This window comes from Embiotoca jacksoni, unplaced genomic scaffold, assembly GCF_022577435.1.
Source record: "Embiotoca jacksoni isolate LCO1_2020_lvr unplaced genomic scaffold, fEmbJac1.0.p SCAF_10, whole genome shotgun sequence".
Taxonomy (NCBI): Eukaryota; Metazoa; Chordata; class Actinopteri; family Embiotocidae; genus Embiotoca; species Embiotoca jacksoni.
This window is the reverse complement of record NW_027185230.1, coordinates 17824337-17838069: the sequence shown is the minus strand read 5'-3', so window position 1 is coordinate 17838069 and position 13733 is coordinate 17824337. Positions and strand designations below refer to the sequence as shown.

General features: G+C 39.6%; 2 protein-coding genes across 2 annotated transcripts in view; both read right to left on the bottom strand.

Moving 5' to 3' along the window:
- eng (endoglin) overlaps positions 1-866 on the bottom strand; it is a 39825-nt gene extending 38959 nt beyond the window's left edge. Inside the window, exon 1 of the mRNA XM_069171470.1 lies at positions 772-866. The gene's annotated coding sequence lies outside the window, so the exon portion shown is untranslated. The remainder of the gene's footprint in view (positions 1-771) is intronic.
- Positions 867-8115: 7249 nt separating this feature from the next.
- Positions 8116-13187, bottom strand: ak1 (adenylate kinase 1). The gene is made up of 7 exons (XM_069171457.1): positions 13079-13187; positions 9833-9867; positions 9166-9201; positions 8919-9082; positions 8591-8707; positions 8297-8488; positions 8116-8199 (listed from the first exon to the last, which is right to left on the bottom strand). Exons 2-7 carry the CDS (start codon positions 9837-9839, stop codon positions 8134-8136), a joined length of 582 nt encoding a protein of 193 aa, XP_069027558.1. The 5' UTR covers positions 9840-9867; positions 13079-13187; the 3' UTR covers positions 8116-8133.
- Between the last annotated feature and the right edge of the window lie 546 nt (positions 13188-13733).

Sequence of the window (13733 nt, the reverse complement as noted above, 5' to 3'; positions counted from 1 at the left end):
AACACTGACAGTGAGAGACATGCTGCTTCCATTTCTTACATTCCCACATAGGATGGCAGGAATTTCCTCATGAGACAAACCCACAATATTTCTGTCCGTCTTCCTGGTGCACAATGAGGGACTGACACCAGGGGTTATCTGCTGGTCACTCCACTTCTGGGCCGACCGTTTCAGGAAGCACTACGGCATCGCTTTCTTTAAATAATATCACAATGCCAAGATCAGATAAGAGGGAGACGGCTCTTGTTATATAATTCATATAGAGGGAGAGGAAGAGCCTGTGTAAACTGTTTGTGCAGCTCCACAGGAAAACAAAAAATGATCGTTATGTTTCTCTGGACATCTTACTGGAAAAGAAAATTGTCTTCAAGTGTAACTACAAAAAGGGTACTTTAGGGATTGAATAATAAATAAAAAAAAATCTCGGTTTGGTTGATAAAACAAGCAGTTGAGTTCAGTTGATGAACTAATAGCCTAATAACGGAACTAATGAGGCGCAATACTGATACGGGAAGAGCTCTTAAAAACAACTACAAGCCTTTTCGTGTATGATTTCTTACTTTCAAAAGTCTAATAATTGGCATTTCCCACCGTTACTTGAACTCATCATCGGCTCTGTTTTAAAACGGACATTAAAAGTTCTGGTCGAGAATCAAGAAAAAAGATTGGCTACTGCCATCTAGGCTGACAGAGAAATAAAAAAAGGGAGCACACATCCCTCAGGGCTCAAAACGAAAAGTAAGCACACACTTCTGAATCAGAAACACTTACTTTTGAAGCAGGTATCTTTCTTGAATAAAGTTTATAATCCACGAGCGAGTATATGGCTATATTCAGCAATGGAGCAATGCCAGGACTTTCCAAACTTTTTGTGCTGCGCTGGGCGGTGCAGATTTACTTTAGCACCCCGCCCACCGGAGGGTTTTTTCCGTTTAATAAGCGATCCCCCTGTCCCAGCACTTACTGTCAATCACTTTAAATCGACTCAGCAGGAATGTATACAGCTTTAAACCCATGAAGAATGTCAGTCAAAAATACTGCAGTCAAATCTTATCAAGTGTAGGTCACAGTTAGAATAGAAAGGACAAAATGTCACTGTTTTTTTGGGAGGGGTTTTATGATAATGTTTACAAATGGTAAAATTAACCCACAGGATGATGATGATGATGATGAAAGAAAGAAAGAAAGAAAGAAAGAAAGAAAGAAAGAAAGAAAGAAAGAAAGAAAGAAAGAAAGAAAGAAAGAAAGAAATTCTCCGTATGCACTTGTGGCAAATTGGACTTTCCAATGTGGACTAGGATTTGTGGACACAAGGTGAATAAACTAGCCAGGATTTTGCCATAAAGGATATAAATTATGTGGACGCACGTTAGGAAGTCATAACAGTTCAACTTTTTTGGGCAAGCACTAAACATCCAACATTAATATGGCTGTCTTTACCTGACCAATAGAGTAGATGCGTATTCATTTGTTTGCAACTCAGCATCAAGGCAAGCGTGAAATAGACACGGCAGTCTACTACCGCAAAACGTGACATAGCCACGCTTTGGGCTGTCTAGGTGTGAAACTTAAAAAAATGTAAGCCTGAAATTTACAAGTACGTAAATGCCATGTGACGGGATGTGACCAAGGTCCCGCAACAGAGGTTTTCGAGACCAAGTACGAAGGAAATGTTTTGGCAGAATTACAAGGCAGGATGAGTCGATCTTTTTCCTAACCACAACCACGTGAATATTTACAGAACCACAACCATATGTTTTTGCACAAACTTTCATTTTCCTGTAAATCACATGGCTCAAAGAATGCAGCCGGTTTTATTTTTGTCTAATACAGGAAACTGTGACTTTCATTCTGAGACAGCCCAAAGCATCGCTACCTCACATTTTGCTCAAACCCAAATGTTTTGTTAGATTCTTTTTAATATATTAGTGTCAGTGTGATGAAATGCCTGAATATTCCCTCGTATTTAAACAACAGTTGCGAGTGTGGCAACACAACAGATAATGATTAAAAAAAAAAACATTTTTAAAGATGAACTCTACATTGTTCTACATGAACTACATTTAATAGATGTACTATTAGTCACACGATGATCTGTATGTTTGCAGACCTCTACTTGCACAGTACACAACACATCTGGCATACAACACAGTGAAACACATTTTGCCGACGGCATGCTCAATGAGTATGCCGAGTTAATATTGTCTTGTGTGGTGACCTCTTGTGTTAGTGTCAAGAGGGTTCCGATTCTGACCTGCAGTTTTTCTTCACCTGCATATCTTCAAATAGTTCTTAAAGTCCAAGCTGCCCTGAGCTGATGATTTCATGATGTTAGAATTTTTGCAGCATCTACTTAAATTTTCTTTTTTCCATCACACATCTGTTCACATAGTTTTTTTTCCCCAGACTCACGTATAATCTTTTCATCCAGAAGTGAGTTTTGTATACCTCAGGGAAGCAATTTTATTGTCATTACAGTGAAGTTACGAAAATTACACACCTATTATCAGTTAAAGGTCGTTGCTATATTTTATGGACTACCCTTAGGAAACAGATGTGTAATTAAAAAATATTGGCAAGTCTATTTTAGTCCAAATTATTTAGCAGGTGCCGTTACAGATGCTATTTTTAATGACACTGTTTTTCAGTAACACTTCACTTAAAATGTTGTGCATAAGACCAACATGACACCATCATCTGTCAGGAACATGAAGGACATTTTATGAGTGTTTATGAATGTTGTCTTTAAGTTTTATTCAGCCAATTATGTCACTTTTAAAGCAATAAGTTTTTTGAAAGTTTTTGTTATGAAAAATGAAACTAACTCCAACCTTAACTATTTCTTTAACTGTAGAGTTAAACATGGTGTTCATGAAGGGGTGATTTGAGGGAGGTTATAGTCTCCTTATGGACGCACAAATCTAAAGTTCACATCTGCCTTCATTTTAAAGTTTCTTCGGCAGAATCATAGATGATGGTTGAGTCACGACCGCTGTCTGTTCCCACTGCACTTCGTTTCATTTTGTTGTTATCAAAACACTTTTCATAAAAACAGTTTTTTTGCATTACACAGTTGGGCTTTTATGTCTAATCTTTGGCTTCTCCACAGCAGCTAAATAGAATTTAGCCATCATTCAAGTTTATTACTCACACTTGTGACATGCTAAAACATCTTCATGAAGTAGATTCATCTAGTTCAGTTCAGTCTGTTCATGCACAGTCTTTGATAGGAGATTCGATCAGTTAAAATAAGATAATTCATGTAACTGCAAGAACGTTTTTTTTTTCCCCAAATGAAATCTGTGAATTTGAAGTAACATTTAGAATTATATGTGTATATATTAAAAAATTATTTAAATTTTTGTCATAGGTTATTTACTTTATCCTTATCCCTACGTTATACTTATGAAACCCCAAAACGGAGAAAAAGCTTGAGCTTATCTTGGACCGGTGTTTATCTTCAGTTGCTGCACGGTCACAAAGAAAGAGTAAGAGCTGCACACAGTAGACACAACATCCTTTCTGAACTGAACAGACTCGGAGGAGTCATCGTCCCATCAAATCAGCTCCCCACAAAGTCTACTGGAAGACAAACAGAAAAAAAGAAAAACAGCAACAATGCTACAAAAGCCTTTATAATTTAAAAAAAAAAAAAAAATGCTGAAGAAAAAAATATTACAACTGTTTCTGTTTACCTCTCTTTCCCTCTGTGTGGGCTCAATAAGTCTGTTAAAGTGTTAACACAAGTGAAAAAAGGCAGTTCAGCTTTTTTTTATTTGGATTTGCTCTTGTTCCTGAGTGCTATCTGCTTTAACATCGTATCTGCACATCAGAGGAGAGAATTACAGTTGCAGGACAAAACAAGAAGTGTTTGTTATAGATTGAGTACAGCTCAATATGGTAAACACAAACCTTCAGTATAGGCCTGCAAAGGAACCAGTGATGCCTTTGGTCTGCACCTACTATAAATTAAACATCATTGATGTCGACGTTAATAAATTTAAATCGTAATCTCATAATTCCCATGTGCAAGGCACTATAAAAAGAAGAGTGTTGGGGAGTAACCAGTTCCATGCAATTAAATGACAAAATAAACAAAATTTTAAATCAATTATATTACTGAAAACTGAAATGACCTCAGTTACTGTTCAAAATGTTGGTAATGACAAAGGAGTGACATCTAAATATATTATTTTTGGTAAAAAGCTTGTCGAAGAATACACTGTAATAATCCTTCTATTGCTTTGCATCTTTTCTCCAATCAGGAATGTTTTCTGCGTACATCTACACAGGCTCCATTTGTTTTCTAATATGTGCTCAGGCGTTTGTTTTTGATTGGTCAAATCAATGTCCATTACTCTAACCAACCACGCCAAAGTAGTCGATGGATAACACAATGAGATATCTAAAAAAAGCCATTCAGGAACTAGTGTCAATACTTTGTGAACAGTACTCGGCTCCAGACTTAGTTGAAGGTTATTGGAACATTTTTCCTTTACTGCAGTCAGATGTGATCGACATACTTGAGTTGCTTTAAAATCCAAACATTCCGATCTTAACTGAAGTTCTACTGAAGAACGTTTCATAAAAGTTTGATAGCAATCAGTGCTGAGTACCGTGGTGAGGTTAGCACAGCCAAGGTTACATTTACTTTTACGACTTTCCCACTTCAACACATTGGTTGGAAAAGTAATCAAATATAATAAGTTACATGAATTTGATGAAGTAAAACGGTCCTAACCTGGAAATCCAAGCAGATCACAAGCATTTCATGAATAACTAAACTCCATCTTGGAGAACTCTAGAAGCTCCCACAGTCACACAAAGAGCCCTGTTTTCTAAGACTAGTTGATATTCTGTCTTGACTCTAAATTTGACTTCATTCTTTCCGGCAGCACGAACAAAGAAATGCACACGGGATACGACACTAAGTGGAGACAATTTTATGCTGCTTGTGTTCTTTGGTGCTTAAATGACTGCGGTCCTCTGGTAGTTCACACGGCGTGCATTCAGCAGCTGAGGAATACGTCATGGTTGGCATTCACCTCGGGTACTCGATCACATCTGAGACCAGCTAAAGGACGCTTCTACAGTAGCACTACTGGAGCCTGAAATACTACCCTCCCTCCTCCTCCCCCGACTCGCCACCCCCACCCATGAGTAGTTTTTCAATAACAGGAAACAATCGGCCATCGTCTTTCATCGCAGGTCGACGCTGGTTCCCGCACGGTGCCACTGGGTCTCTGTGGTGCCAGCCACCACACCAGTCCACAGCAGGGCGAAGACGGAGAGAATAAAGAGTATGCGCCGGCTTAGTCGTTTCCTTATCGTCCTCCAAGGGGGGATCTGACGCATGGCCTCGCACTGGTAATATCCCAGTCTGATACAAGATGAACAAAAGCTTATCGCCCTTACAGAGTCATTTATGGTACATCTGCAATCCCTTAAGGAAGCTAAACTAACTCATTATGGAAAAGTCCCCTTCGCAAAGTCATATCTCACTTTTCAATGTAATTCTGGGTTTTTGCTGGAAGTGCAGAGAGGTTTGTGGTATGCGAGTGGTCCTGGTTAATTCCAGCTATAAAGTTGCAAGTAACTTTCAGCCAGGGTTTTAAAGGTGGAGGGGGGGCAGGGGGGGGGCAGAAGTACAGAAGTCTAAATCCCAACCTGGGTCGAAGGCAGATTGACAAAGAAACAGACCTCAAGAAAACGTAAGACGTAGCCCACCAGCAAGCTGACAGTGAAATTACTGAGCGGGCTGATTGCAAAATGGCTGCAGGTGAGCAGATTGAGGAAATTGGGAGCAGGTGAGGTGGGTGTGGCAGATTGGCTACAGAGAGAAAGAGAGATGCTGGGGACCTCTGGTGGATGGAGGGAGCACAAGTAAAATTATCATGCATACAGTATGTTTGAGGCAAACTTAAGATTTTTTTTTTTTTTTTAAACTGCCACATGCTACGTTTTCCATCTCATTCATTTTGTGTTACTAATTGAATTTTCTTCCTAGTAGGGGATACCAAACTGTGGTATTCATAGCTGATGCAAGACTGCTGATGTAAGACTCTGCAGTTACAAATAAGTGAACACACTTTTATAGCCTGCAGACATTTTTTTTCCCCCTTCGGATAATCTTATCTAGCTTGGTGGAAGTCTTACACTGAGAAAGTTTTTTTTGAAAATGTTCTTATTAACCTCCATGGTGATTGAGAACATTTCCCAGAGCTGGCCATTAGGTCTGTTGGTAGGTGAAAAACGAATTATTTTGTTGACAACTTTCTGCATGCAATAACACAAAATCTGCTCCACGCTTTTTATTCATGTGGGTCCTAACATTTATTGAATAGTGTGTTATTACTTTACAAAATCATGATGCATTGATCATTTAATATATTTGAGAGTTTAAAATGAATAGATGAGTATATCTGGAATTAATAAACCTGGCTATTCCTTTATTGTAGGCCTTTTGCATTGCTGTTGTATTTTCATTTGATCACAGACTGGATGGCACTGAAAGTGGTGACTTGTCCACTGCTGTCGTTTTTTAGATGACCACAGGGGGGCGCTAAAGTAAAATGTTTTAAAATCCTTCATACTGTGGTTTTAAACAAATTTTCAGTTGTCTTGAATGATTAAATGTTTTCTATTAAATGTTAGTTCATGAAGTGTTTCTCAGACTTTATAAGGGGTTAATCTTGGTTTAATGGCCCAAACTGTAGGAATGTTGTGAAATCCACACACATGGTGACACTCTGTCTCTCTCCCACATTCACAGACATGTACCTCTGTCTTTCTTTGGTTGTCGTACGTGATAAATTCCACTGCACCCTCCAATCTTCCCCTTTGTTTTGTACCTTTATTAGGTAAGAGCGGCATTCCTCGCATTCAAGCAGCATCCTCGATGACTTTATGAAAGTGCTCACAGACGCCTTCTGTGACTGACATTCCTCTGGACACATCCTGTGCGCCCTCAGAGGCCGTTTTCCTCTTCCTCACCCCTGCAGCCCGGAGTCATGATCAGAGCTCTCCTTGGAGACTAGTCCGGATACCTGCTGCAGTGCTTGCTCGTCCAGCTGGAAGTGTGTGTGTGTGTGTGTGTATGTGAGAGAGAGAGAGAGGAAGGTGAAAGGTGAAGGAAGACCAGTTGGTCATCAGGTCCTCAACGAAAAAATGATATTAACAGCAGTTAAGTATGGCCGTCACAGCATATCCTGCATCCTGTTGTGTCTACAGGCTCCGGGACCTTCATCCAGCTGAATAGAAAAGTGTTTCCCTTTCCAACTTGGAAACATTATCAAAGTGTTTTTTAATGTGAGTTTACGTGTTGGTCCAGGACTACTCACAATGTCAGTCTGGAAATATTAGCAACATATTTTGCAAAGTGCAGCTCTGAAATGTTTATACACAGTCACCACTGATATATTATCAAATCTTTTTCATTATAGGCTATTTTAATTTTCTTTTTTTCACATTATAGACACCCATGTTACATGTGTACATCTTAATGAAAAAAATAGAAAAACAATAAAACATTTCTGTGTTTAAGTCCATGGTGGTTGAGAAAAGTAATTTAAAAGGTCCTGTCAATGGACATGTAAACAGAGTTTCATCAGTTGTTCCACAGTGGGGGATCTCTCCTGTTGTTCAATGGCACGATGATAAAAGAGTCATGAACTCTGGTCTCTACATGGCAGCATTAAAGAAGGAAAAACAAGATAGTGGAAAGTGCTGGTTTGTCCCAGAGCGTGGTGCCTTCAGGGTTCAGAGGTGGTTGACACTTCCTGTATAGCCGACACTATGAGCCACAGTAGAGCCATTGACATACATGTTCAGCACAGAACGGAAGCAATACTTATATATAATAAATTATATATATATTTAAAGAAAAATATATTCCCAGATGCTGCCTTAAGTACTCATTGTTGTGTGACTTTTAAACTTTAGATAGTTATTGCTGGAGTAGGATTAGAGTTAAGGCATCTTTGATGGCCTTCCATTTTTTTTTTTAAGCCAGATAAGTACTGGAAGTGTATTGTTGCTGTTGTTGATCATGTTTAGTCCTTATAAAAAATTACATTGAGGAAACTCAAAAGTGAAACAACAACCAGACACAGCTCATCCAGTTATGTTGTTTTACTACAATGCATCAACAGCCTTGGAGACTTGGGCGAAGACTTCATCCACTGGCAGCTCCGAGTCGACCTGAGCGAAGAGAGATGACACCATGAGTAAGAATTCATGTTCGATTTTACACACGATTCACATTTTGGTTTTCCACTGTCGTAGCTGTCATATGCACCTTTCTGACGATACCACGGCCCTCGTAAAAGGCGATGACTGGCTCAGTTGCTTTGTAGTACAAGTCCAGGCGCTTCTTGATGGTCTCCTCGTTGTCATCAGAGCGGCCGCTGGTCTCACCGCGCTTCAGAAGCCTCTTGACCATGGTCTCTCCTTTGGCATCAACGTACAGCAGCAGGCAGGGTTTGCCGATCTGGGATAATAAAAAAATAAAAAAAGAGTTTTCTAATTGAAGTTTTTATTTATTTATTTTTTCCATTGATGCAGGGATGAATTATAATTGAACATCTCCTACCTTCTTCTCAAACTCCTCTCCCTGCTTCACCTCACGGGGGTAGCCATCAATGAGGTAGCCCTTGGAGACATCAGCCTTGGCGATCATGGCGTCCTTAATCATGTCTAAGACTGTGTCCTGCAAGCATCACCGAAACATTAGGATCAGCCTTCACTATGATATGGCTCTTCTGACACCAAAAAAACGTAAACTTCTCTTCTATCTATGCACACATTTGTTTGGAATTGCAGATAAAGAAAGTGATCCTTGCTTATCAGTAATTTGCAAAAGGTAAGAGCAATATTTTTTATGAACATCATTACATTAAAATGTAATTTCCCTGTCTTACCAGGGGTACGAGCTCTCCCTTCTGCATGATGGCCTGGAGCTGCTTGCCCCTCTCAGAGCCAGACGCCACCTCAGCACGGAGCAGGTCTCCAGATGACAGGTGGGTGTAGCCGTACTTTGTGACTATCTTCTCACACTGGGTGCCCTTTCCAGAGCCGGGCCCACCTGAAAAAGAAAGACAAAAAGCATCACTGCAGCACGAAAGAGACGACTGCGTTCTTGCGTTAAGCGGCTCAGTGCATACTCACCCACAACAAAGATGATCTTGGCATCTTTAATTTTGTCTGAAATGAGAATGGACAGAAGAGGTTATAAATCCATACACGGTAAGAGATGGTTTTTTTCTCCATTAAAAAAGTTAAATTCGCAAAGAAAAGGAATTTTGTAACAAACCATTTCGAGAGTTTAATGTGGAGGAAACAGCACATGTATTTTCCATTTTTGACTGCAGACCACAGCGTCAGTTGGTCCAACTGGTTTGCTTTGGTGTACTTTTGTGTTATTACTGAGACAAAGTTGGCATGGCAACTGTTGCCACCTAATGTTTCGATTAGCCAGGTGTTCACATGGAAATACAGGAAAGGTCTGAACTAGAAATCTGAGCATGAAAACTAAAAGATCATTTATAATAGCTATTTTATATGATTAACGCAATGTATTTCAAAACTTGTTTCTGACAATAAAATGTAGTATCATAAAAAAGTTTTTTTTTTCTTGCAGTCTTTTTAAATGTGAAATGTTGACTTTGAAAAATCACCAAAAGAGGGCAGTAGAGTTCAAGAAACTACAAAAAGACAAAAAGTCTACTTTTAACTCCATTACATATTAATAAAGATACAAATGAACTTGTTCCACATAATGAATCATCATAAATAAAACATTTATAATCTTATTGAAACACTTTATAGTAATTACCTGCCATTGTGTTGCGTTTGAGTGTTTTCCTTCAACTGAAAAACAAAACAGAACAGACAAGACAGATTTAGTACAGCAGGAAATGTGACTGCAGCAGAAACACAAAGTCCATCATATTTTTTTGATTGGTTATAGTAAACTGACAATAATTTTCTAGACAAGGCTTTTATTATAGTCCTATCCCATTTGTTTCCCACCATGAATGCAAGATTGCTCTACGTTGTGGGAGCCGGATAATCAGTGTCATTCTATCGTTTCCCCATGTGGATTTGCTTTTTTTTGTAATATAGCTGTTTTATCCATCAAGAGAATCAAAACCGCAGAATTTAAAACATTCTTTATTTCAAAGTGAATAATATGAAAACTATAACATAAACAATTTGCTATCTTTTTTTTTTTTCTTTTCTCAGAGAAAGTCACCTGCTCTTTGTAGACAGAGTCCCCTTTAAATCCAGACTCAGTGTGCTTTACTCACAACTCAAGTGTAATAGCAGCAATTGTAATAATAATACCATTCCTGGCATGTATGTATGTGTGTGTATGTAGTATGTGTGTGCCCACAACTATGCATATGTGTGTATGTGCATAGAGAAAAATCAGTTTCCAATCTTTTTATTAATAGAGACTGAGCAATGAAGCTGCACTGGTGTTATATTAAACATAACATTATTAATAAGTCTTAACTGTATGTCTCAACACTTTCAATGTCAACCCTGTTTTTTTCTCCTATGGTGTTAAAGCTTTTTTAAATAAGTTTTGAAAAACAAATAAACCCTTTGTGCTCCTTGAGATTCGGCGAACCTGCTGCAGAAGAGACAGTAGAAGCTGCTGCTTGTAGCAAATGAGGTAATTAAGTACTGGTAATTCTAGTCCATTAAGATTTGACTGGCACTGAATGCCTCTTAGTTTTGTATTAACAGCGCTGAGTTTTATCGAAATAAAACAACAGCCACATGGTTTCCTGTTTACACTTCTCCTTTTGCTGTCTCAAAGACAGAGGAATGAGGAAGGAGGGCGGAGGAGACATCAGCGTACATGGACATCTTCAAGTACATGCTTGTCTGCGTCATGTGCTGCAGGTTGAAAATGAGTTTGAAAGAAATACCTTGGAAGCTGTCATTTTAGGTGTTTTAGGTGGAGCATGTGGACTATGTACCATCAGTCTTTTACTTTCACCTTCATAGCTATGCGTACTCCACTTTTGGCTATTATGCTTGTTCCTGGGTTGCATACGTCCCATGCTGAAGTCATCAAGTAACCTGAGAAGTTGCTATTTGAAACAAGATTTATACCTGGATTGAAAGGGCTAATTTCTTAGGTTACTTGGTGACTCCAAAGTTGGCAGGGTCACCAGGGCAGGACATACTGACCCCCAAAACATGCTATAATTAGACATTTTTCTATGAAGACTTTATTTTTTTAAATTCCATATCCTTCCTATATTTCTCTTAGCCCTCCTTTAGAAGAGCTACAAATGGAGGAGTGACGTTGGATTAGATTTAACAAAACTTGAATTTGACCTGGTGACAATGCGCCTGTTTGCATGATTCCACATGCCTGCTTTTCAAACCAATCTGTTAGTATAGTGCCAGATTAAACAGGCTTTCAGGATTGTAGGGTGTTGGAAAGGAGATACGAGTTGTTTCACTATAACTACACTGCAGCAAAGGAAAATATAATATATACATTTAAATATGCTATATGTGCTGCGAATGGTCAATTTCTATGATCTAAAACTAACATTTGTTTCCTGGTTTGCCACTTTAACAGAGTTTAAACCAAAGCTCCCAGCTTGTTCTCTACTTCTCACTTGTAATACCCCTCAGTGGTGCTGGTGCTGCTTCTCAGGTGACCAGTTTTATGTCAGCTGCCATTAAATCCTGGACTCCGTAAATGTCACTGGGAGGCTGGCATCTGAGTCAGCACACAGCCAGTTTGAGAATCCCCCTCTGGCCTATTACGGTGCCATCTTCATGGGTCCGCTGCTTTTTTGGCATGCCAGACATGTTCTGGTTCCAATATGGTGCAAATAACTTTGGAGGGCACTTGGGAGTGCAAATTATACACAATTCTGCAAAGAAGTACAAAAGGGAAACTATGCAGTGAAACAAAACATGGCTTTCCTGCATCACTATTATTATATATGTTATATAAGAGAGGCTGTGTCATATGTGAGATGTGCCAAGGTGTTTGAACTTGACTCCATCACATGTAGACAGAGCTCTATTTGGTACTAGAACTGGATCCTTAATATGCATGACTATCTTACAAAAACAGAAAAAATGCAATACCATGCACTCAAGTACAGAATGTAGAAGTAGTTTAGAGAACCCGATACCATTGGTCCCCTCATGTCTTATTGCTGTTTTTTAACATGCAACCCAGCTAAAAAAAGACTCAGTCAGTCTGCAGCTGTTAAGGGGTATCGTGTCAACCATTCTCAAAAAGCGCACGGTGATGGAGCTCTGACTGACTGACCGACCTTAGAAGCAACTGGAGTGAAAACACAGTGCTGAGCACATTATCCATTAGTACATTCTTCCTGCATACTAGTTGGTTACTAAGGTACTCTGCAGTTTAATTAAAGGCACTGTTCCTTTAAGGGAGAACAGGGGAACCTTTGACGTCAGTGCAGGAGATATTCCATGTTGTTTGTGAAAGCTGTGACTGTTGTGGACATGTTTGTGTTTCAAATTTCAAGCTTTGGTCTCTTTAATGTGCAGCGAATATATAGCAGAATCAATAGCACTCAGCCACTAATCAGCTGTTAGTGACCGTTACTGGGGCTGAAAGCCTGAAAGCCTGAAAGCATGGCATTGGACTTGAATGGCTGGAGAAAGCTGGTATGAACATGCCTGTTAATGGCTGCAGGTTTTGGACAACGTTGACATGTCATTAAAGTGCAGGCAGAGCAAAAAATAAGACCAAGTAACAGTGAAACATATTTTTAGCTTTGTAATTATGTAATCCATTGAATACCATCGCTGTGAATGACACACTGGACCTGTGCAATACACCGTTTTCTCTTAAGTGTAGACCATTTTAAACTATGTCTCTAGAAACCAGATGATAGTTTACTATTTCCGTGTCTGCCTCTGTCATTTCCACTCTCCATCCCATGACACAGCCCTGCCCACTCTTTCTCTCTGACATCTCCTCCCATCACTCCCTCTGACTAATTCAGACCTCTTCCTCAGCCGTTCCTGCCTGCTCTTCCCCTGCCGAGCCTTTGTCCTCTGTACTGACCTCTCTGTCCTGCTGTGGCTCTAGATCCCAGTGCAAGGGGCTGCTGTCCCTGGATCCCCGTATATGTGTGTCTGCACAGTTACTGCTGCACTGCAGCCCTCCCTCCCCCTTACTATGCCTTTATATAGCTCAGCTGAGTCTGCTCAGCTTGCGTTGCATTCTGGGAAAGAGGGAGGAATCACGGACAAGGAAAGGGAGGGAGGGAGGGAGGGAAGGCGGAAGAGAGGGGATGATAGACAGGAGGAAGCAGGGCTTAAATTAGAGGTGTTGGCGGGTGAGAGCGGGGCGGAGTATCCACACTATTTCAAACTTAAAACTTTGAGGCATATTTGTCCTTTTTCCTCTTTGATGCATAAAAAAGTGTTACATCTGTGAATGAAAATAAGAAGCTGAATAAGTGTCTTTGTGTTTTAATAAATGTTTTACATTCCTACTCAATCTGGGTTACACAACCACACAGGAAGTTCGTCAACAAGTTGGGTCACATTGTGTGTTGTTTCACCAAAGATTGCAGCTTGACAAATCCAATTCAAATGTTTGTGCGTTTCTTAGTAGATGGAGGAATAATCTATGTTACTTAAGCAATTTTCTGAAGTTTAAAAAGATGAACCGATGTCTGCAAATTTGACAAAAGCTACTCTATTCATTTTGGAGA

Excerpts from the sequence above, each read along its gene's own strand:
- ak1 (XM_069171457.1), bottom strand. Across the intron at positions 9,083-9,165 it reads CAAGATCATCTTTGTTGTGG|GTGGGCCCGGCTCTGGAAAG; the intron begins GTGAGTATGCAC and ends TTTCTTTTTCAG. Across the intron at positions 8,489-8,590 it reads GAGAGGAGTTTGAGAAGAAG|ATCGGCAAACCCTGCCTGCT; the intron begins GTAGGAGATGTT and ends TTATTATCCCAG.